Genomic DNA, 23925 nt, shown 5'->3' with positions numbered 1-23925 from the left:
CACACTATATTAAATTCATTACTATTTCTCTTATAACTTCTTATAATTATTTTATATAACACATTATTATTGTGATATTGTTTTGTATCTGCTTCTTTTCCTCATTTAAATATGAATTCTCGAAGGCAGGATTCGATTGTGTGTTTTGTCTTTGGTATCCACATCACTCAGATCAATTGACAAATTCATGAATCAGAAAGGAAGGCACTTAAAAACATTTCAGTCAGGTCCATGTATAAATGAGAAGATTGGTACCAGAATAAAGAAGGGACATTACAAATTTCATGCCACAAGCTATGCCATAGGTGAGTCTAGAACTCAGGCCTTTTGATACTCTCTATTCAATTGTTCTTAATGAAAAGGTCAAGACGGCATAAAAATAACTATTTAATTACTTACTGTTTTGCAGGAGGAACCCTGCAAATTCTTTAGTTCAACCACTACCCCGAGCCTTAGAGAAAGGGAGCTCTTCTGGTAAATTTCATGCTCTGTGAGAGCAGGAGCGATGCTTGTTAAACTAAGGTTCCATTTGAGGTGTTAATTTCTTTTCCTTAATTGATTTTCAGAGTTCTTTGTTAAAGAGATGTTCCCGTTGTATACAATGCACACAACAGACCCATCACCTTGTCATTTCCCTTCTGCCTTTGTTTCTAGTTTCATACTTCTCTGTGTTATCTGTGTCCCTTACAAAAATATGATATCAAAGGCAATGACTTTTTAAAATCTATTTTTAAGATTTATTTTCTTTTTAATTTTACGTATATATGCATATCCGTGTGTGAGTGTGTGCATGGAGCGGCGTTTTCTGAGGCTAGCGGCATAGGGTCCTCTGGAGCTTGAATGACAGGAGATTGTGAGCCACCTGACATGGGTGTTGGGAATCAATCTTGGGTCCTTTGGAAGAGCAACAAGAGGAGCAAGAGCTCCTATGACTGAGCCATCTCTGTAGCCCCAGTTATTTTTATCTTATTAACAATAATATGCTACTAAATAATACTGCTTTCCCTATATTAGATGCTCAATTCATATTTATTGGTGAAAAAAGATTTTATTCAATTTCTTTGAAATTCCATTATGTTAGTTTGCTTTATTTTGTTGTGATAAACAATATGACCAAAACCAACTTGGTGAGGAAAGAGTTTATTTTATCTTTCACTTCCACATCACAGTTCATTATTGAGAAAAGTCAGGCTGGGAACTCAAGGCAAGAACCTGGAGGTAGGAACTAAAGTAGAGACGACGGCAGAAAGATGCTTACTGGTTTGTTCCCCATGGCTTTCTCCGGCTGCTTTCTTACATGATTCAGGAACACCCAGGGATAGTACTGTCCACAGCGAGTTATCTCTTCCCACACCAATAATAAGAAAATGCCTCATAGGCTTATTATCACAGGGGTATTGCTATGACAAACCTGATGTGTATTATGGAAAGGATTATGGAAGTTTTTCAGACCTTGGGCTAGAAAAGCCGAGGAGTCATCAGAGCTTAGCGGGCTGTTCTGTGTGAGCTTGGAAGATAAGCATCCTGTGAGCAGTGCAGATGATGGAGGCTTGGCTTGTGAAGTTCCAGAAGCAAGTTTTGAGTCTTTTAAAGATTGTGTTGGGCCCCACATCTGACAGAAAACTGATCTCCATAATATATAAAGAACTCAAGAAACTGGACACTAAAATACTATATAATCCAAAGAAAAAATGGGGTAAAGATCCAAACAGAGAACTCTCAATAAATCTCAAATGACAAAAAAAAAAAAAAAAAAAAAAACCACTTAAGAAAATGCTCAACTTCCTTAGGTATCAGAGAAATGCAAATCAAAACAAGTCTGAGATTCCATCTTACCCCTATAAGTATGGCCAAGATCACAAACACTGATGACAACTTTTGCAGAGAGGTTGTGGGGTAAAGGGAACACTCCTGCATTGCTGGTGGGAGTGCAAAGTGGTACAGCCCCTTCAGATATCAGTAAGGCAATTTCTCAGAAAATTAGGAAACAACCTTCCTCAAGATCCAGCAATACCACTTTTGGGTATATATCGAAAGGATGCTCAATTATACCACAAGGACATTCGCTCAACTATGTTCATAGCATTATTCATAATAGCCAGCACCTGGAAACAACATAGATGCCCCTCAACCAAAGAATCGATAAGAAAAATGTGGTACATTTACACAATGGAATACTATTCAGCAGTAAAAAGTGACATCTTGCAATTTACAAACAAATGGACAAAACTAGAAAAAAATCATACTAAGTAAGGTAACCCACACCCAGAGAGACAAATAAAGTATATGCTCACTCATAAATAGATATTAGACATAAAGCAAAGAATAACAAGCCTACAGTTCACAACTCCAGAGAGCCTAAACAAGAAAGAGGACCCTAAGAGAGACTTTAGAAAGAAGAAAAGACAAAATCTCCTGAGTAAGTTGGGAGCATGGAGGGCAGGATGGGTGTGGGAGGGGAGAAGGGAGAAAAGGGGAGTGAGAAAACTTGTAGCTCAATAAAAACAATAAAAAAAAGAACACTAAAAATTAATAAAAATTTTAAAAAGACTGTATTGGGGCTACTGAATTATGAACTAATAAAGCAAAACCTCTGCTTTACTGAGACAATTGATACTTGTCAGCTGGGGCTGAAGAATCAAGAAGAGACCAGCAAAGCTGAGGTGAAACCTGGGAAGCATTTCCTCAGAGCACACGGAAACTGTTCCAGACGTGGCTAGGTATGTCATGCTGGCAGCTGAACTTGGTAGTGTAAGATTGTCCCAGGTTGCATGCTTAAGCATGAAGGGATTATGGGGAACAGCTGGAGCTTGATGCTGTGTTTCAGGGTTGGAGACTGTGAAGTGAGCCCGGGAGAAACCAATGGTGAAAATGTAGCCTCAGTTGCAGTAAAATGCCCAGGGTGGAAATGGCCATGGAGAGAAGTTGAGGCTCGGCATCATGTGACAGGATTAGAGTCCAGAATGAGAAGGTTAAGTTGTGGGGAGGGACAGTGTGGGAGAGCAATGGAAGAGATATCTTGATAGAGGAACCACTTAAGGGGTTAGGGAGAAACCTGGTGCTAGGGAAATTCCTCACAATAATGGAGAGAGTGCCTGAACAGGTCATCCGCTGTAACCATGTCGGTAATGACTCAGCTGCCATCATAGCGTCTTCATCCTGTAACTGATGGAACCAGATGCAGAGATCTACAGTCAAGCACCAGGCCAAGATCCAGAAACCCAATCCAAGAGAGGAAGGTGGAAACATATGAACAAGGGAGGTCAAGATCATGAAAGGGAAATCTATAGAGACAACTGAACCAAGCGCGTGGGAACTCATGAACTTTAGACCGACCGTGGTGGCCCCTTCAAGGGACCGAACTAGGGCCTCTGCATGTGGGAGACAGTTGTGTAGCTTGTTCTGTTTGAGGGATCCCTGGCTGTGGGACCAGGATGTATCCCCAGTGCATGAACTGACAAGGTCCTTGATGCTTGGTACTGCCTTAACTTAATGTTCCAGCCTTTGTAGACTCCCCTTACTCTTTCTGAGGAGTGGATTGGGGGTGAGCTGGGGGAAGGAGGGGGAGTGTGAGGAGGGGAGAGGAACAATGCTTGATATGTAAAATGAATAAAAATTTAAATAAAAAAGTTGATAAGAGGCAACTGTTAAAGGTACAACCCAGATGAAGTGGAAACTCAAGAATTTGGGAAATAAGAGTAACTAAGATGACCTTCAAAGACCGCACCAGCTATGAAGTAGAGTTGATCTGAGCTTCCTTTGGAGGAGTCCCGAAGATCATAAGGGAATCGCAGACCTTGATCCCTGAGTTCTTTCCACTGGTGGAGTTTGGTCTTGTTTTATTCAGATTGAGACTGCGTCCTGGTTCTTCTTGCAGTAATAAAAATTTGAACTTACTTTGATTTTACAAGAATCTACAGTTGAGAGACTTTTGAGTTTTAGAGATACGTTGGATAGTTTAGAGACTTTAGATATTTTAGAAAAGTAATGAAATTAGAAAACCACTTTGGATGATTTAAAGAGGCTGAACTTTGTTTTTTTGGTAGCGAGCTAGTTTAATTAATTATGGCATATATAGACAAGGAATACATGACACTCATTTACAACGAGATAGATTGGCATGGATATACTGAAATGAATGTTCTTCAACAAAATACATTGATGAGCTAGGTGTGAGAAGCATACCCATCGTCTCAGCACTTCAGAGGTAGATGCAAGAGGGTTAGGAACTCAAAGCCATTCTCAACTTTATAACAAGTTCGAGGCTAGTTTGGGCCATGTGAGATTATTTAAAAAAACAGTCTGTATCAGCTCAGTGATACAAGGGGCACTATCCCCCATCTGAATAAGTGAACACAGTTTTTATTGTAACTTCATAATTTTATGTGTTTTGAGGATAAAATAGTGTTATGATTTATAAAACTCCATAGAATTGTATCAGACTAATTGTTGTGCTTATTACCCCAAATACTTACATTTTGACTATGTGATTTGACATTTGATATTTGTAATTTTGAAATATGCAATATACTACATTTAAGTACATTTAAACTTACTCCATTGAGACTTTGTATATTTTAAATATTTTCTTCCCCACTTACATCCCCAGATTCTGTATCATTTTACTCTGTGTTTCTGAATTTGGTTGCCTTAGATTCCACTGGGAAGTGAGAATATACAGTAGTTGGTTTTCGTGCCTGGCACATTTCACTTGGCATAATTTTTTACACTGTGTTGTAAACAATGGAATTTCCTTATTTTTACAGTACACATTTTAAAGTAATGTAACTTTCAAAGGGAATGGAAGTGCAAGAGTTCTCACGTAAGCAGTTATTGACCGTTGATGGATGCCAGGAGGAGAGTCGTTTTCTTTTTTTCTTTTTAAAAAATATCTTGGCCCCAGTTTGGTCTACTATTCTCTAGCAGATGGATGGCCTTGACCTATCAGTCTGGGGGCAGCAGAAAATGGAATCTTTGGGGGAGAAATAAAGAGGTAGGGAGGAAGTTGAGAGTGGGTGTGGTAAGCTGGGGGGAGTTGGGGGAGGAGGAATGGGTAGTAAATGCTGTCAAAGTCCATTGTAGGTATGCGTGAAATTCTCAAAGAATTAATTGAAAATGCTATATTAAAAAAAGAAATGCATTTGTCCCCTCCAAATACTTGCAAATAGGTCATTGCATGTTGGTTTCTCCTTCCTTCCCTGATAAAGACCCTTGGTGGACCTCTGTAAGAAGCCGATAAGACTATTTGGCTAGTTCTCTGATCAAGAGCAAAGTATAGAAAGACAAAAGTATAGTTAATTTGTTTTTCTATTTTTAAACAATTCTCTGGACCCCTTTTGTTAACAGTGTTGAGCATTGAACTCTGGGCTTTGCATATGCTAGGTAACTCCTCTAACACCGAACTATAACTACTGAACTTGAAATCCCATTTTATTTGCTTCATTTATTTTGTCCTGTTAAGAAGCTAGGCAAAGGTAAGCTCTAGCAAAGCTCCAAGACCAACAATCATAAATGAAAAATTAGCGAGATTTTCAGTATATGACCGCTCTTGTAAGACAAAAGGGTGACTAACCCAAATTTAATATTTCTTAGCTAGAGTTAATATGATATATATTGCTAATAATATATATGTTGCTGCAGGATTCCATTCATTCATGGATTTTTCACAAGCCATTGAAATCTTACCTTTTCCATTTGTTAGTTGTGGTATTACCTATGTCATCTGTTAAATACGAATATGGAGGTGGAGGTGGATCTGAGAGGAATTCGGTAAGGAAATGGGTATGATCAAAATATACTGCATGAAATTCTCAAACAAATAATATACTTTAAAAGGGTGATTACTGTAGCTCTCTCATTAAGCTATACTAAGGATTGTATTGGACTAATATTTTAAAAAATATATAAAACAAGTGAAACAGTGCATCACAGTGAGCTCACAAAAAATGTTTACTATTGTGATTACAGTTCAAAACAAATCTTTTGGCAGATCCAATGATTTACCTCGTTATTCTTTTTTTTTGTTTTTGTTTTTTTTTTTTTCGAGACAGGGTTTCTCTGTGGTTTTAGAGCCTGTCCTGGAACTAGCTCTTGTAGACCACGCTGGTCTCGAACCCACAGAGATCCGCCTGCCTCTGCCTCCCAAGTGCTGGGATTAAAGGCGTGCGCCACCACCGCCCGGCTTTACCTCGTTATTCTAATACATCTATAGGTATTGGTAGCTCTTTTATTCACACAAGGTAGCCATGTCCTTTCCTATCACTGTACTTTTTGCGTTTTGGTGCTTTGGCTGGAACCGAAGTATCAGGTGTGCTAGGCAAGCACTGAGCATGCAATGGTGGTGCATGCCTTTGCACAGCTCTAATCCCAACACTCAGGAGTCAGAAGCAGTCAGATATCTGAGTTCAAGGCCAACCTTGTCTATAGAGCTATTTTCAGGACAGCCAGGGCTACACAGAGAAACTCTGTCCTGAAAAAAAGTGTGGTTATTAACACGTTGTGGCCACACTTTATTTCTAGCAAATTATTGCCTGTTTTTATTGGTATATATTTCTGTTTTCCCTTGGTACCAAATGCAGAGCTTTGCAGGTAGTAAATGTTTGACACAACTTTATTGAATATTTTTCAGCTGTTATTGTTGAGTTACATGTTGAAATTTATTTCGTTGATATTACTGGCTGTGTATGGCCCTTAGTGAAAAGCCTGTCTTCAGATTCAGGTGTAAAAGGAGTTTTTTAAGTCTGATCTCAGTGGGCCTTACACATTGCATCAGCCTGTAGGCTTCCTCTCACAGGAAGTCCAGTGTAATACTGTGCAGAACAACTATCAAGGTTGGAGTGGGGTGTGTGGACATCAGCCATCTCTTGCACAGGAAGTGGCCATAACTTTGCAATTGTCTTTGTACTCTTTCTTTCAGAAGTTTCCCGAAAGAGGTGGAGGTGGATGACCATGGAAATGAATTCAAAGTAAAAAGGTGTTTTCCTGGTTCCCACATAGAGGGAAATAAGCTAAGGATCTTGGAGAGTTAAGGCCAGGAGGTCTTCCTCATTTTCTTATGCACTGGGTCGTTTATTTACTCACCTGATAGTCCTGGGGGAAACATTTGACCCGTTGCCTTGAGAAGACAGCGAAGGCCTAGAAACAGTCCTTAGTTTGGGTTTCTACTAAAAATGGATGCATAAGAGCAGTTGGACAACTACTGATTTTGCTCAAGGTTATCAAAGAAGACTTTCTAGTGACAGCCAGCATCATTTTTATCTCTCTATCTTTTAAGACAACCTAAAACCTTACTCTTCTGAGAACCTTTCTAACTTGTCTAACTCTTTGTCTCTCATCCTGGGAGGACTGTTTATTTTAATCTATACATCTGATGTCACTTTATACCTTTATCAAGTATTTGTCACATCCTATAGAGTAACCCAGTTTCTTTGATACATTTCTGTTTTCCTATTTGCTGTAGTCTGAGACTCTGGGAATCGGATGTGAAGACTGAGGTTCAGCTAGTACATGATTATGTAGGGTCATATAGATATGTAGGGTCCTATAGTCAGAGATGAGTTGAAGGACTCTGTCTCAGGGTTTCTTCTCATCTAACACTGAGTGAGTACTTGAACATATTACAGAAGGGGTCCCCATCACAGTCTGCAAATTCTCATTTTTTCTCTTTTCTCTTTTTCCTCCATCTTCCTCTCTTTCCAAACACAGCCATGAACTATAGCACCTCAAATGGGAAATCCGTTTGACTTTCCATTGCACTGAAAATCTGCACGGACTACAGGCATACTCTATATATAAGGGGCCCCGCTTGCTGGATGTGGTGACACAGAGCACAGAATCCTAGCACTTGTATGGCTGAGGCAGGGAGATGGTTTTATTCTGGGTTTGAGGTTAGTCTGAAAAAGATTCTGAAAACCTGGGGTTTAAAGGAAAACTTTGTCTCAAAAAATAAAAATAAACAGTCCCTTTGTGCTGTTGTTGAAAGCTGGGCCCTTACCAACATGTTCTGTGCTTGTGGGATAAAGAGGAACTCTCAAGCGTTCAGTACCCTTTGTTCTACTTCATATTCTCGTCACAGATGACATTTTTTTTTAAAACCTCTCTGGCCCCTAATAGTTTCCATCTATGGTGCTGAAGATGGACACCATTAGTTATTCCTTTATTGAAGTCATTATCTCCAGAAGTACCTTGTTTAAAAGCCAGTGGGGGATGGTTGGGAATGTAGCTCAAACAGTTTGAGCCCCTGTCTAGCACACGAGAAGCCATGAGCTTAATCCCCAATATCACACACAAAAAAGAAAACAAAATAGCCACTAGAATACCTTAACTGAGCGCATGCAAAAGGAGTGTTACTGAATGTAATTTTTTCAGAGTTAGTTGAGAGAACATAGTCCCTTCTTAGAGAAGGGCTTACTGCCTTGCTCCTACTCCAACCTTTAGTTAGAAACTCAAAAGAAACAGTCTCTAAATCTTTCTGGAAGTGAAATCTGAATACACTGTTCTCAGGGTCTAAGCTATCATTATTATTTATTATTATTATTCTGGTGGACGGAAGGTATTTGCAAGATAGTGTTGATGTGAATGGGTCCCTATTCTGGGCTACAGTCACAGCCTTGGACCCTGTAATCACAGGAAAACAGACAGTAAATAAAGAGGACCAGGGAGCTATGGAGTGTTTGAGTCAGAGAGGCTGAAAGCAACAATGACTCCCAACTATGCTGTTTAGAGAAGGAACAGAGTTGAGACTATGCTCCTCACACTTTTAATTCTCATGGTCTTTTTGCTTTAGTCCAAACTTAAAAAAACTTTATATGGCAGAAACAGATTATTCACAAAAGCTTGACTATTGTCTAGGGCCTTATTTCCACTAGTTAGACTGAAGGGTGCAGTCTGAAACCAACATCACAGGATCTGTCCCCATCCTTCATCCTCTGTGTCATTAGAATTTAAGGGGGAAGGTCCTAAATGAGAACCGATCATCTTCCTAGTTGTGAATGTAGACTTCCCAAGGACTGCATACATGAGGCTTGAGCATATAAGTCATTGCCTTCCCAAGCTCTTCAGTTATCCTTCTCATCCTGGAGGTCACATTGATTTTAAAGATATAGCATTATCTTTTATTTTATTTTCGCTAATTTTTTCCTTCATTGTGGTTAATAAAATACAGTTTAAAACATCCTAGCATCGGAGCAGTAACTGAATGCAAATTCAGCCTTCACCCTTATTTCTGAGTGTTGTTTGCTCAGACAAGCTGCTTTATCTACAGTGTGTGGCAGAGAGTTACCAGTATATTCCCTGCGGTAACTTGGTCAGACTATGGCTTGCCTCACCTGCTGTATCCCTTGGGAGAAAGCAGACTCTCTGAGTCTCACAGGGAGGGAACAATGTACTAGCACCGCACACCCGAATACCTCAAGCCATGGCTCAAGTTCAGATCAAGCTGCACGCTGGGAAGACATTCCAGGTGGTGGTGAGGTTCACTCCTGATTTGGAGCTCACTTGCTTCCACAGTGGAGAAATACTGACTAATATGATCTGTGAGATGACCCAGTCGGTGCTGGCTTCTCAGGAGAACTGTCCTTTATGTTGTACCCACAGAGGCCCGGGGCTCCAGGCCTGCTAAAGCAACCACCTCGATCTCACAAAGGTGTGCTTCTGTAAAGATGGAGCAAGTAGGTGCTGCCACTTCTGGAGACAAAGAGCCAAAAGTTTCTACATTCTCTATTTGCTAGTCTTTTTAAACTTTTCTATAGTTTGGGCTCTAAAATGATGGGAAGGAGAGTCATACCCAAAAGGGAACTCACTTGTCTTTAGAAGGGGGTGGAGGTAAAACTGTCACATTTATTTTGTGCTACTCCTTATAAGTCATAGAGCTGCTTCTGTCTGTCACGAAAGAAGGAAAGCAGCATTCCAGGGTGAGAAGGCATTCTCACAGGAGAAGATTAACATTGTTTCAGTGGAAATGGTGTGGTACCATATTTCAGTTTCGATACAAATGTGCTTCCAATTTAAAATTCTGACAATGGATTTTCATTAGATGTTATCATAGCTCTGATATTTGAGGATTCCCTCAGTTGCTCTTGGAACCTCTTTGCCTCATGAGCAGAGCCCAAAGGCAGCTTATAACTTCCTGCTTTCTCACTCTGAAGAATGGGAAGTCAGTGAGTGTCTTTGGAGAATGGGTGGAGATAGAGCAGTAGGGGCCATTGCTGCACTAGCAGCTCCTTTCACAATAGTTCTGTTTTGTCATGTTGTACCCAGATTTCCGTTGGTTAGCCTCAACTTTATCTTCCTCATTTCTGTTTCCTCTTCATGATACAGAGTCCTTCCGAACATGTGACCTGCCTGCTCACAACATAAAGCTCAGCTTTCCCTGATCGCTATAGTTCGGTTCGGCACCTATATCCCATCCAAGACAAAGGCACGAACTACTTTGATGACAGGTATAGTATCCATTTATTCTCTTAGATTTCCATGCTGTGACAGTGTTCACAACAGCTTACAGTGGATTGGATATGCCTAACTGCTTCTCAGGTCACAGTTAGGGATGGAGGTCAACGATAAGACAGGAGAAGTTTTCTATTGGCTTTCTATGCTGGAGTTTGTGGTTGCTGAGAGAGGGGACATGATAGTTCCTAAAAAATGATAGGGCTTAGAAGATAGTCATGTAGAAGTTAAATGTTCTTCACAACCAGGAGTTAGGAGTTCTGAATAGCATTTTTTCAGTTTGTCCTTTATCACCTTAATTCTTTTAGCGAGTCGTTTCTGCATTCTAGCGCTCAGGCTTGGAGCTTCTTTTTCAAAAAAGAGGAAGACAAAGATCTCTGGAGTGCCATTTAATGTCCTAGTCCCTGTGTCTCTTATTTCAAAGGTTATCAGCCCTCCGCTGAGAAGGGGGGTGGGACCGATGCTCGAATGTAAACTTTTAAGCAGTGCTGAACACACGCTGGAAAACTGGTGTTGTTATGAAAGGTATGACCAAGAGATGAAAGTTTCTTCCTCTTCTAGTCTTATACCCCACTACTCCAATGTTAGAACTGAAAAGTCACACAGAAGGAAGTTTGAGAGTAGAAAGAGAACAAATATGCAAGTGAGGACCAGAGGTCTAGGGAGAAGGAAGAAGGTAATTGCCCAAGGCCATGCACAGAACCTAAGCACAGCTCAGTCTAATCACAGGCCAGGGCTTTTTTTGCCCTGCTGTAGGACTGAGACACCAGAAAGTAGAGGTGCCTTGCATTTGAGGCAGGTGGCTCTTCTTCTATTGGAAGAAATCTGGATATTTCGGAATGGCCCTGAGTATTTCTTCTTCACTAACCTATTTCCTGTTATATGGCTTATTCTGGACACTTAGAGAACTTTGGGTAAAACCTCATGCCTCTTTTACCAAGATTATGCCCTCCAATTTCTTTGGTGACGACCGATCTATTGGTTTCTTTGGGAACAGATCTCTGGAGCTAGCCAATGGAGGATGTTGTGCTCTCATGGGGGATGAACGATGCTCTTTCAAATCAGATCATGACAAATAGAAGAGTTGAGGAATCCTTCAATTACCACCGCATGTAGTCATCTAGCTCTTCATTCTATGGGTCTGACTAACTTTTTTCAACTGAACTTGCTTTTCTTCTGTGTACTCCTTTGAACAGGTGCAACGAGCATCAAAAGTGAAAATGAAACTGGCCTACATCCAGCTTAATGACGGACTCCTTCCATCAATACTGGGAACAAGTATTTATAATAATTGTTTAATTCAGAGTGTTGACTCTTTAGCCCCTCTCATACCTTTCTTCCTGGCTTCCTGAGGTATATGGGGTCAGATAGGGCATTTAAGATGCTATGAATATCTCTGGGGTGTCCAACTCTTCTTACAGCAGGTGACAGGCAGTGGAGAGGATGACAGGAAGCAGCAACAACTGTCCATTACCCTTTTCCTTGCTATTGTAAATACAACCTCTTTTAATCAATTTCCTTGGATTTTACTAGCTCCAAAGTCTGAAGCAAGGTCTCTTTAAGCACCTTCATAAGAAGCTATAGAAATCTCACCAGACAACTTTCAACCACCTTGACATGTAAGACTTCTGTCCACATCTCTAGAGAAGACAAATTGAAGCCTAAGAAAGGTTTTATCCCAGCTGTGATTGGCTAGGATCAGTACCTAATTTTGTCTGATTCTTTCCACTGTACCACATGTGGTGGCTATGATAGCTGCCGTATTAGAAAGTCACACTTTTGGGAGATGTAGGGTGACTGAGAGAAAAGTTAGGGAGTAGAAAAGACAATTTTGATTTTTAGCTTTTACGTCATCAAATTGGAGCGATGTGTTAACCTCTTATATTCATCTAAGAGTTTAGAAAAAAACAGCATATTTTTGCTGAAATAGCATCCAGGGAAGTTTTCCTTTCCTAGTAATCTTGGATGTTTGCCACTTTTTGTGCCAGTGCTTAATATAGGCTATCTACTTTTTTTTCAAACCTACATTTGGTTCTGGGCAGGACAAAATTCGATAATGGCAAGCTGGCATTTTGAACAATAGGATTTGTGTGATGCAAAAGACAATCTCAAGTTCCAGGTGTTGCTCTTCTGACAGTTTCCTTACTGCCCCAGTGGCTGTGAGTTCGAACAGCTTACTGATGCCCTGCAAAATTCACTGTCCTGTTTTGCTCTTTATTGCTGTTCTTCTCCCTTTTTGCAGGGGGATATAAGACAGGAAAATGCGATGCTGAGGAAAGCTGAGGGACACAATGAGATGACATATGATGTAACCCCCAAACTCTAAATGACTTATTATATGACTTTCCCCAAACTTCCTTTTCTCATTTTTAATCTTGACTCGGCAAAGCCAAGCGACTTAAAAGAGAATTTTAATAGTATTCGCTTGTAACTATTTATGAGACATCTGGCTAAGGCCTCAAGAAATTACTGCTTCAATTTTGCTAAACAAATTGTCAATCATTTTTTTCATGTTGATATTTATTTCATTTATTTATTTTAACTTTAAAAACACATTTTAGTCACCTTTTTTTCTGTATAAGGAATGAAATACAGAGTTTTATACATGCTAGCCAAACGCTCTTCCACAGAGTTTTATCCCTAGGCTTTGTTTTTTTTTTCTTTTTTGTATAAGATAGGGTCATGTTACATAGCTTAGGATGGCCTCAAACCCGAAGTTCTCCTATCTCTAAGAAAGCTGGTATTCAGACATGTACTATCATAACTGGGTATAACCACAAGTTTTGAGCATTTGCTACATAACACATATTAAATGGATGTCTTTATATACTTTATCATTACTCTCACAGTGACTTCCTGCACATTCTTGTGGCTATAAAAAACTAGAAGTGAGGGACATAAAATCACTTATCTAAGATGTACACTAGCTAATGGCCGAGCTAGAATTCAAGACCATTTTTAAAACTCAAAGTCGTGCTGAGAACACAGCGTGAAGGAAGTGGATAGAAGGAAGGAACAAGGATGTTGCCTTTGAGGCTTTTAAAATCAGGGCTGCAGGATAACTACCAAACTGGCCTGTTTCAGCTGGATAGAAGAGTTAAGTGTGGCTTGGGTCACGGAGTCTCCGGGACAAATACTCAGGATTCCTGGTTTGGTATGGTGCCTTAGGCCTATTTTGCTCCCTCCCCCTCTTTTGGTGTTTCAGCCTGTCAGGTCAGCCTCTGCGTTTGTCTGAGGCTTGGGGTCTAACTTCATCACCACATCCCTTCTCTTTCTAGGTGTACGTCTTCTAGGATGTGCTTGCTGCTCAGTGGATGCTCCTGACCTGGCCTTCTGCAGTGTCACGCTCCGTGTATTTGACAAGCTGAGTTGGACACTCTGTGTGGTAGAGTGTCAGTTTGTCAAATACCCCAAGTGTGGCTCCTGCCTAGCATCTCCAGGCCCAGGACAGAGCAAATAGCCTGCAGGATATATACAAATGCTTATGAACCATCGAGCTTTCTCAAGGTACTCTGTGGCTCTGAGGGAACTATAACATTTCATCAGGAGACATCAGAGTAAGGGAGGTCCAGCTCTGGGGCCGACAAATCTGGGATCTATCTACACACCTTGTGAGACTGCTATGGAGTGCCCAATGGGATTCAAATATATTAAGGGATACCAAGAAGGATGTGCAATTTGATTTAGTATTAATGTCTTCTTTCACATTCCTCTTCCTGCAGCCAGAACACCAGAGTTTTTCTACAAGCATCTTGACATCAAGAAGAAAGTAGGACATAGCAATCCACTTTCTTGTCCCTGGAGCACACATTGACCTTGCCTGCATTTTCTCTTTTTCTGTTTTCTTTTGTCCCTTCTCAAAGTACTCTTTCTGTTTCTCTTCGCACACCCAATTCTTCCATGTACATTCAGACCCCACCAAACTCCAAACACTCTGAGCAGTTCGGAACATCGACCTATACTTTATCTTTACTCCTTGAGTAGATCCAGGTATGTGCTCTTATATTTCCTGCCACTCACTACATCCCCCTAAATTGTCAGTGAAGATTTCCAGGGCATATTCTTGAATTCCCCATTACATTGTAAGAGTCTAGAGCATATTATAGTTACTTGATTGCTGCATTCCCTACTATTGTCCAGTATTTTAATTTGTTTAATAAATGTTTACCAATTAATTGATGTTCTACTAGTCCATTGCCTTTGGTGAAATATCATGCGGGGTTTTGTGAAAAAAAATCAAACTGTGTGTATTCCAATGCTAACGTGTACACAAATAGGAACCAAACAGATTTTTTTCCAGAGAAATAAGACTTAGGACTGGAGAAGGAGGGTAATAAAAAACAGACTCAGAGGGCAAGTGAATTTTGGAATTGTTTGTTTATGTGGAGCTTTTAAACATAATTTTCTGAGCCTTTAACATTCTGCACTGAGTGAACTTTAATACAGAACTATAGAAAGGCATTTCCAATATCTATCTCCAGAGTCTAACATTTCATGATATATATTTTGGGAAGTTTCTCTAGAGAAATTCCATACTTTCCCTCTGTTCTGGAGATATCTAATTTCACTCTTACTTCCCACGCATCAGCCAGCTACCTAAATGACAAGACCTATCTTTTCACCCCATTTTTTGCTTAGAAGAGTCACTCTCTATAGGAAGGACTTACTGGCTTATCCTGCCTGGGAAAACACCGTAGTTTAGGAGCAAAGACCATCTCTAGCAGATGTCAGCAGCAATGCAGGCACACTGCTAAAATTCACGGATCTCACTTCCAGTCTTGTTTAGCCATTGTCTTGATGTCTGTTACTTTTGACAAGTCATCATTTCTCTCTGAGCTTCGTTTCCCATTTTGTGATATGTGAATGCTCAGATCAGTAATCCTTAAGCTTTTTTCAAATGAAAGACCAAGAGACATCCCTGATGGTTCCTGCGTTGGGGGGTTCTGCATTTGTGACTAATTTTACTAGAGAAATTTCAATAATAATTCTCTCCTCAAGTCCAGGGATTACTTTTTTTTTTTTTTTTTTTTTTTTTTTTTTTTTTTAGCGGAATAAGATAAATGAGTGTTTTTAAAAGGAGCTTGAGGGGGGCTGGACTAAGAGCTGTTTCGTGAAGGAAGCTGAGGTTTCTGCTGAGTGAGGCCACTGTTGTGTGGAGGCTTGTAAGTAAAATGGAGAAGAAGTGATCCTTCTCACCAGTTATGTGTAGCTAGCATTCAGCAAGGAAGAAAATGCTGAGGTTTTGATCACAAACTTGGCAGTATTAGTGGGGGCAAAATGTGGAGGCCTGTTACTTGCTCATTTTTGTGTACTGTTTTGACTTTTGTAATCATCTCAAAGTGAGAGCAGCTCTTGTTGAAACTATAGGCAACGTAGTAACTCTCATGAATAGTAAAGAAGTTGATTTGATATGAAATACATGGGGGAAAGGAAGCAGTACAAACCTGACCCCAATTGGTTTCTAGACAAGGGAATTTTATTCAATGGTACATAAATATATAGCTCTCCCCCCTCTTCTCTCCCCTCTTGTCCCCTCCCCTCCCTTTCCCTTCCCTTCCCTCTCCCTTGCCTCCTCACTCCCTTCTTTATCCTCCTTTCCCTTTCCTTTCCTTAAAAAAGATTCTGCTACACTTAACCCTCTCCACATTGCAAGAAGAGTTCAGGAGTTAAAGAAAATAACTGATGAATATTGCAACTAACCCAAAGATTTTAGTGATACTACACACATGTTTTAAACAAGGAAATTACTTCATATCTATGTTCATTGTCCTTTGAGAAAGAAGTAGGGCTTCTTGCCACACTTCCTGTTGCCCTGAGAAGAGTCCCTAAGTAGAACTGAAATGAAGATGGAGTGGGGGAATGGCTATTCTGTAGAATACTGTTTAGAAGAGATTGGTTTGTTTTAGATAGGACTATTCACGGTGTGAGAAGGGAAATGGCATGAGTTGGAAAGTGAAAGACTAAGTTTAGCCAAAAAACAAACTGACAGCAACAAAAATCTATAGTATAGTTTAGCCTAGCATTACAGAACTACAGTCCCAGCTACTTGGAAGTCTAAGGCAGTTGGCAAGCTCAAAGCCTAGAGTGAAATAAAGGCAAGCTTGAGCAAGTTAATGAGATCTCATAAAAATAAAATGTTAAACAAATACAAGAATATAGTTTAGTAGTAGAGTACTTGATTAACCCTGGTTAAATTTCTTGTAACACACACACACACACACACACACACACACACACACACACACACTTTCTTGTAAAACACACACAGACACAGAGAAGAAAAGGGTCTAGGGGGGCTTACCATCTTATTTAGTCTCATTTTAGGTAAGTCCTACTGTTTCTTAAGACAAACACAACTGAAGTTGCTGTCATGATTAAACATTTATTACCACCAGAAGAATAGAACACAAGAACATTAGGTTTGCAGTGTAGGAACAGATGTGTACCTTGGTCTTTGATTTGGCAATATTAATTAATTAACACAGATGATTGCCTGAGTTGTTAGGACTGAGCCTCATTCACCTGCTTTTCTGTTGATGCTTTGAGGCATGAAAAAGAACCTTTAGTGCTATGGGAAATTCTCTAGTGTTTTCAGAGGAGGTGTGGAGGCCCTGGGCAGGAACATAGAAGGGTCCAGGGCCAAACTCAGAAGCTAGCTTTCTTGAGGGGCACATGGTAAATTCTTAGCCAAACCAGGATTTCCCAGTGGCCCCACCAATGGCAGAGTTGATACTTTAGGTTGTCTAGGAAGAAAGGAAGCAAGCAAAAAGTCTTAAAGAGCTAAATAATCATAGGCAATTATGTCAGTAGACCTTGACTTGTAACATTTTAGCAGATGCTATTGTCTTCGGTAGCGACAACTTAGTAGTTTCGAGGAACTGTGTGAAGCAGGCAGGAATGAATAGTCATCGTCAATCTGGGTGGTTATCTAGTACTCCTGGCCCAGGCAAGGACTCATCAAAATAGTCATTGATCAGAGCATGGGAATCTGGTTCGTCACTGAAGTACCCATTTGTGAAGGTAGTCACCTCTGTGGTTTCTCCAGAGTTTCTGGTCTCCTTGGCACACACCCTGTGGACCAAGAGCCAATTAGTCATGAGAAAGATCTTGGGCTTAGATCCTGCCTTCTAGCATCCTAGCTCTTAAGTTCTTATTCACTGACTCCCAGGATCCTGTTAGGCGGGGACTGTGGGGACAGAAACCTGGTATACCTAAATCATCTTGTATGTTCATTGATCCAGGATATAACATGAGAACATTCATCTGAGAGGGTAAAATACTTTCTGACCCTGAAGGATTCTGCTTGGGCTAGTCTTCAGGTTTTCTGCTAACAACCAACAGAATTTAGGGTATTGAAGGGTTAATATGTTAGAAAAATGTGTATCTTACCTGTTTAGTTCACAGACATACTCTAGAAAACAAGGAAGAATCAGGTTAGAAATTTATATGGAGAGTATATTGGAGCTAAGTATGAAACCTCAGTACCAGTCCAAAAATGGGGGAAGGAAACAGAAGAGAATCCAGGGTACCAGCTTTGTAATATTGAGGGATGTTGTCATGAGTTAAAATATAAGGACACATATTTTTCAGAGAAGGGGATGGTACACATCCTTGTTCTCCATCCCCTTTGCCATTTCTGACTCAGACCATTAAGCTGAAGATATTGTTTGCTGTGGGTAAAGGGAAAACACACCAGACCTGTTCTTCACCCAGGATTCTCATCAAAGATTCACAGAAAATTCTGTGGGAAACTTGATTGCCTAGCTACATCCCAGGAAAATGCACTGAATTTGGTTCCATGTCAAGAACCATTTTCAAGTGCACTGACACTGACCTATTACTCAAGAAAGGGCTCGGTTGTTGCATAACCTCTTTTACCACATATGTTTATGAATATGTATACATATATGTATATGTATGTGTGTACATATATATGTGTATATGATTTATAACATACATGGATAAGTTGATATTTCATTGAATTAATAAAATATTATTACTTAAAATCTTAAGACTAAAAGGACCCCAACCAGATAGTCATTGCCCCCTAGTGTTGTGGAGAACTGTCCTCTAATCTAGAGGACTAGCCTGGCACAAAGATGGGTATTTCTTGATACAGCCCTCTTCCCTCTAGGTGCTTATGATCTTTCAGGTTAGCAACTGGAAATTCATGTACTAAATTACAAGAATGGTAACAATGCAAACTATGGGAGTTCTGTTTTGTAGAGACCCACCTTTCCAAGTTTTATCTCCCCCACTGGACAGGGAACTTCTTTATTTCCAAGGTTGTTTTTTTTTTCTGTCTTAACTTGCTTAGTATCCAGAGTACAACCTATGCTCAGTAAATACAGACTAAATTGAATTACTGCTGTGACGCTGTCTCTCTTAAAGAGAAACAGGAAGTGGGAATTCTGGAAAGGCAAACTAAGAAGGTTAAAAAAAAATAAAGCACAAAGACATGTTATGTAAGTTTTAGTTGCTTGTCTAAATTCAGTGGCTGGAAATGAGAACAAGGAAAAGCGACTAGTGGATGGGAAGAAAACAGAGCTAGACCCACATCATAGAGGGTCTTTAAAAGATGACTTAACCTGATTTCTTGTTCCCTTGAGCTACTAGGGACAATGAAATATTTTGGGATATTTTAAGAGGAAAATAATATGTAGTTACTGTCTTAACCTTTAGAAGACTATGGTGAATGGTTTCCTTCAAATCGAGCTGGTATTTGTGGCCATTTGAGGAATTTCCATTCCCTAGATCATCCTGATGGATCGCAGTCATGGTAACTGGCCAACACCATAGGTTATACTTGAGACCCTGGGGAAAGTGATAGACAAGACTGCGTTCTATTTAATTAAAGTGATCCAAGGCAGAAAAGATGGTCATGAGTAGAAGAAGCTACAGAAAAATATACAAGATGATTTTAGACAAATTGACTAGTGCAAGGTAATTGAATTCTAACTTTTTCTTAGAAACAATCATTCCAACCCCCCTGTACCTCATGTTTTCCATACTCATTAAATCTCTCTGGCAATAATGTCTTCATCATGCAACTTCCAAAACAACTGGGTTAATCTTAGGGCCATTGCAAGGCCTAGTGAAGAAATTCCTTAGGCTGGATTTCAAAACCTGCTCTGATTAGAAGGGAACCTACATTGTCCCCTGTAATTCATTATCCCTTAACTAACTGAATTTTTCACAAGTACTTTCAGTTTAGACCTTTATACTTCTGCTCACTTGGTTTCCCTTTCCTGGAACACTGTCCCTTCATTTAGTGTCTTCATTTAGTATGACCTAGCTCTAGTTAAACCTTTTGAAAGGCTTTGTTGATTATTCCAGCTCTGACACTCTTCTCTTCAGTATTTGTTCAATATCTTCTTCTCTACACCTTGAATCATTAATCTTTCTGTAATGTAGGCTATGATAAATTCTATGCTTCAACTTGGAAATCCTCACATACATTGCAAGCAACTCAAGGGCAACTTCCTTTCCATTCTTGTAAGATGATTCATTACAAAGAGTTGTGCTTGGCTTAGTACCCTGGATTTTTATATTCTGTTTCATAATTCTTACAACATTACTGGCAGAAACAATGAATATCTGTCTCTTTTTATTTCTACCATTGTCCTGAAACTAGTCTTAAAGATCATTGGAAAGTTAGCCATACTTCTGCATATAGAATGTAGATAAATACACTGTTGGAAAGAATGCATGAAAAGGCCAGCCATCCCTACGCATTACTCACCTTGCTGGAATGTCCTGTGGCAGAAGATAAAATAAGCCGTGGTGACAACCACTATGCAGCAAAGGGAGGTGATGCAGATGATGAGAAAGACTTTCAGGTTCCTTCCTAAAAGAGAAAATAAGACCAAGAGTTATGTGGTTTAAAATGAAGTTAGTCAAAGGCCCTATCCACTGCTGGACTTTGCGCATAATAATACTAACATACCAGGCACGATGTCGATGTGCCCATGGTATGATAGCAGCAAGACTAGTGTAGGACAATTAAGACCTTTCTGATTTTCTGATTGGAACTGAAAACTGCTCCACAGGAGGGAATATCATGCCTGGTACTATAATTTGGTCAAAAGTCTCTCTCTCTCTCTCTCTCTCTCTCTCTCTCTCTCTGTGTGTGTGTGTGTGTGAGTCATACACCCTAGAGTAGAATTTATTATACTTCTTTTTGTAAATATTCAATTTGCTATTTGAATATTATACCCAGAGACTTCTCTCTGTATTGACTAGGAAGCTTGTTTTGCATTTGACAGCCATCAATGCAGAGATACATAACTGGTAAAAGTGCTGAGAACAGACTTAGACTCACTTCTACTTTATGTGCATTGGTGTTTTGCCTGTATGTGAGGGTGTTGGATTCTCTGGAACTGTAGCTACAGACTCTTGTGAGCTGCTATGTGGTTGCTGGGAATTGAACCTGGGTCCTCTGGAAGAGCAGCCAGTTCTTTTAACCACTGAGCCATCTCTCCAGCCTCAGTGCTCATTTCTAAATGATGAATTTCTCTCTCTCTCTCTTACACACAACACGCGCGCGTGCGCGCGTGCACACACACACACACACACACACACACACACACACACGGGGCGGGGGGGAGAACTGAGAACCTCATGAAAGAGAGAGCAGAAAGGTTATGAGCCAGACAACGAGGAAGAGTGCTGTGGAATGCTATGTTCTGGACATCACAGGGTTATTTTATTCATGAATTTATAGTAGTATAGCTAGGGTTATCAGCTCAAATTGACATAAGATAAAGCCAAAAGTCCTGCAGAGATGGTAGACATGCTCGTCTTGCCCTACTCCTTACTGAATATTGCTTCTGGAGGAGAGAGACTCATTCTTTTTTCAGTGTGTTCCCACTCAGAGGTTTCCCATACTCCAGCAGATGGACTCAAACTCATGTACATCTGGGTGTTACTAGTTAGGTTTAGTGGGTTAACAACGAAGACATGAAGTTAGGAGGAGGTAATTTGCAGAGTATATGGTTGAAGTAGGAAAAAAGAAATGAGAGGTGAATATGAACATACTTCATTTTATACCTATTTGAAATTCTTGAGAATCAAGAAGTTATAATAAAAGCATTGCATATTTACATAATATTATTTCAAAAGACAAGATTGGGTGGGAATGGTGGTGGGATACTGACATTTGGGAGGAAGAGGCAGGCAGATCTTTGTGAGTCTGAGGTTGGTCTGGTCTACATAGCTGGCACCTGGAAAGCCAGCACTACACGTGCCGATAATGTAATATTGTTTATCCATGAATTATTAGTAATGGCCCAAATGGGAAGTTTTTCAGGTAATATTCAAGAAGAATAACATAAATTCATTGTTAAGCACATACATACTAACCAATTATTTAATAATTGAAATATATTGTATATAACAAACATATATATTCATATGAAACTGCCACTGACTCTGATAAACACACTGAGTAAACTAAACCAACCACAAAAATACATTATTTTATTCCTTTATAAGAGTTCAAAATAGCTTAAAATAATACATGGCAATAGAGACTAGGAAAAGAAAACATTTGGTGACTATTAGACTGCAGGTAATGTGGTTGTGAAGTATGTACATTTTAAAGATTTTTAAATATTAATTTACCTATACATTATTCATACAATGTTTCACTAAAAAGTTTGTTAAATTTTAAAAAGGCAGACAAATAAACAAAAATTGGCCTTGAGAAAAAAAATCAAATCAGAAACTCTAAGTATCAGCCTAGAGCATCTTGAGGTTCTGAACTAGCCAGAGAGAAAAACAAAATCCCACATTCTTAGGACAATCTTGATAAATGTCAGAAACAAAATGTCAAAACAAGTTCTCATAGTCCCACTGGTTGATTGCTTTTTGGGCCACAGGCAGACTTCTATTCTTTCCAAAGGGCCAAGATAGAATTTCACTTTGCCTAAAAAAAAATGGTGGTGGTGTTTTGACTTGCCAGCTTTTCAGAAATGCTATATTCATGAGATTCTGGCAACTTATGTTCAGCCATAAAGACTCTTCTCACTGAAGTACTCTTTGGTTCAAGTTCCCAGTTTCCTCTTTTCTCAAAAATATTTCCACTCAGAAATCTAGGGTACCTTGAGAGTTAATTCTGTCAATCTGAAAGGATCTAGATACTTCCAGGAGACAAGCTTCTGGGCATTACCTTAACTGTGGGCATCATTCTTCTATGGGCTGGCATTATGGAAAGAATGAACAAGGGAAAGTAAGTTGAGCACCAGCATCCTCTGCTTTTTGGCTGTAGATCTGATGTGATTATATGCCATGCCTTCCTTGCTGTGATGGACTGCACCCTTGACCTATGAGCCCAAATAGACCTTTCCTTTCTAAGGTGTTTTTTCCAGGTATTTTGTTGCAGAAATGACATAAGTAACTAATACAGGCATGTAAATAGTTGAAGGAATATACTGTACCGAAATTCTAGTCCTAAGTCTTATTTACTTGTTGTATGACTAATGGGTCAGATAACGGATCTTCCTCCAAAGATGTTTGCACACAGATTCTTAGAATTATATGTAACACAAAGAAGAATTAAGGTAAAAGACAGAATTAAGGCTGATTGTTATCTGCACTTAAAATAGGGAGATAATCATTACTGTTTCTGATGGACTCAATGTAATCATAAGGATTGATTTAATAGTAAAGGTAGGAGATATGAGAGAAGGTAAGAGTTAGAGGAAGATCTGAACATATTACATTACTGATGTTGAAAACAGGTGAGAGAAATCAGGAGCTAAGGAATGTGGGCAGCTTCTTCATAATGGAAAGCATCAAGGAATGGATTCTTTTACAAAGTGTCCGGAAGGACTGGGGCACTACTGGCACCTGATTTTAGCTCACTAACATCAGACTTTTGACAGCCATAGTATAAGAGAACATATTTATGTCATTTTACCATACAAAATTTGAAGTAAGCTTTTATGCTAGTCACAGAAAAGTTAGTGTAGTGACGTTGGTCAAGTCTTTAACCATTATTAGACTTTAGTTTCCTCATAACTTCCATGACACATTTGAATGGTATTCAATGCGCTCCTTTCATTGACTTTCACTTCATTCTAGTCAACATTCAAGATAACCTATTCCTCATACCTGCTTTGACTGATTTTTCTCTCCACCACTGCATTCTGTCATCTTGTCCCTTGTATCCTTCTGTTCCAGGAGTTACTGTTTCATGGCATGTGTGTTGTACTTCCCTCCTTCCTTAAGAGAAGCTGTTGGTTTTTGTTTTCATTTTGGAGAGATCGTTAGGTAGATGGCTCAGTGGTTTACATACTTGGTGTACAGCAAAACCAGAGTTCCCATCTCATTATTCACATAAAAATCCGACATAGTCATGAGAATCTATAAGCACAGTGTTTAGGAACAGAGGCACGCAAATTTTCTGGTCTTGTTGGCTAGCCAGTCTAGTCAGCATAGTGTGCTTCAGGTCATCGAGAGACTCCATCTCAAGAAAAATTG

At 39.6% G+C, this 23925-nt stretch overlaps 1 protein-coding gene across 1 annotated transcript in view; it reads right to left on the bottom strand.

Moving 5' to 3' along the window:
- Positions 1-16843: 16843 nt before the first annotated feature.
- LOC121445209 (V-set and immunoglobulin domain-containing protein 4-like) overlaps positions 16844-23925 on the bottom strand; it is a 31042-nt gene continuing 23960 nt past the window's right edge. The window contains exons 5-7 of the mRNA XM_041647230.1: positions 20186-20290; positions 17833-17854; positions 16844-17514 (exon numbers count right to left, since the gene is read on the bottom strand). Coding sequence (XP_041503164.1) covers positions 17355-17514; positions 17833-17854; positions 20186-20290 — 287 coding nt within the window. The 3' untranslated portion in view covers positions 16844-17354. The remainder of the gene's footprint in view (positions 17515-17832; positions 17855-20185; positions 20291-23925) is intronic.

The sequence above is a fragment of the Microtus oregoni genome, unplaced genomic scaffold (genome assembly GCF_018167655.1).
Source record: "Microtus oregoni isolate MIOR12 unplaced genomic scaffold, Mior012 000165F_ref0000029, whole genome shotgun sequence".
NCBI classification, from domain to species: domain Eukaryota; kingdom Metazoa; phylum Chordata; class Mammalia; order Rodentia; family Cricetidae; genus Microtus; species Microtus oregoni.
Note: the sequence above shows the minus strand (reverse complement) of the source record. Positions and strands in the feature narration are given on the sequence as shown.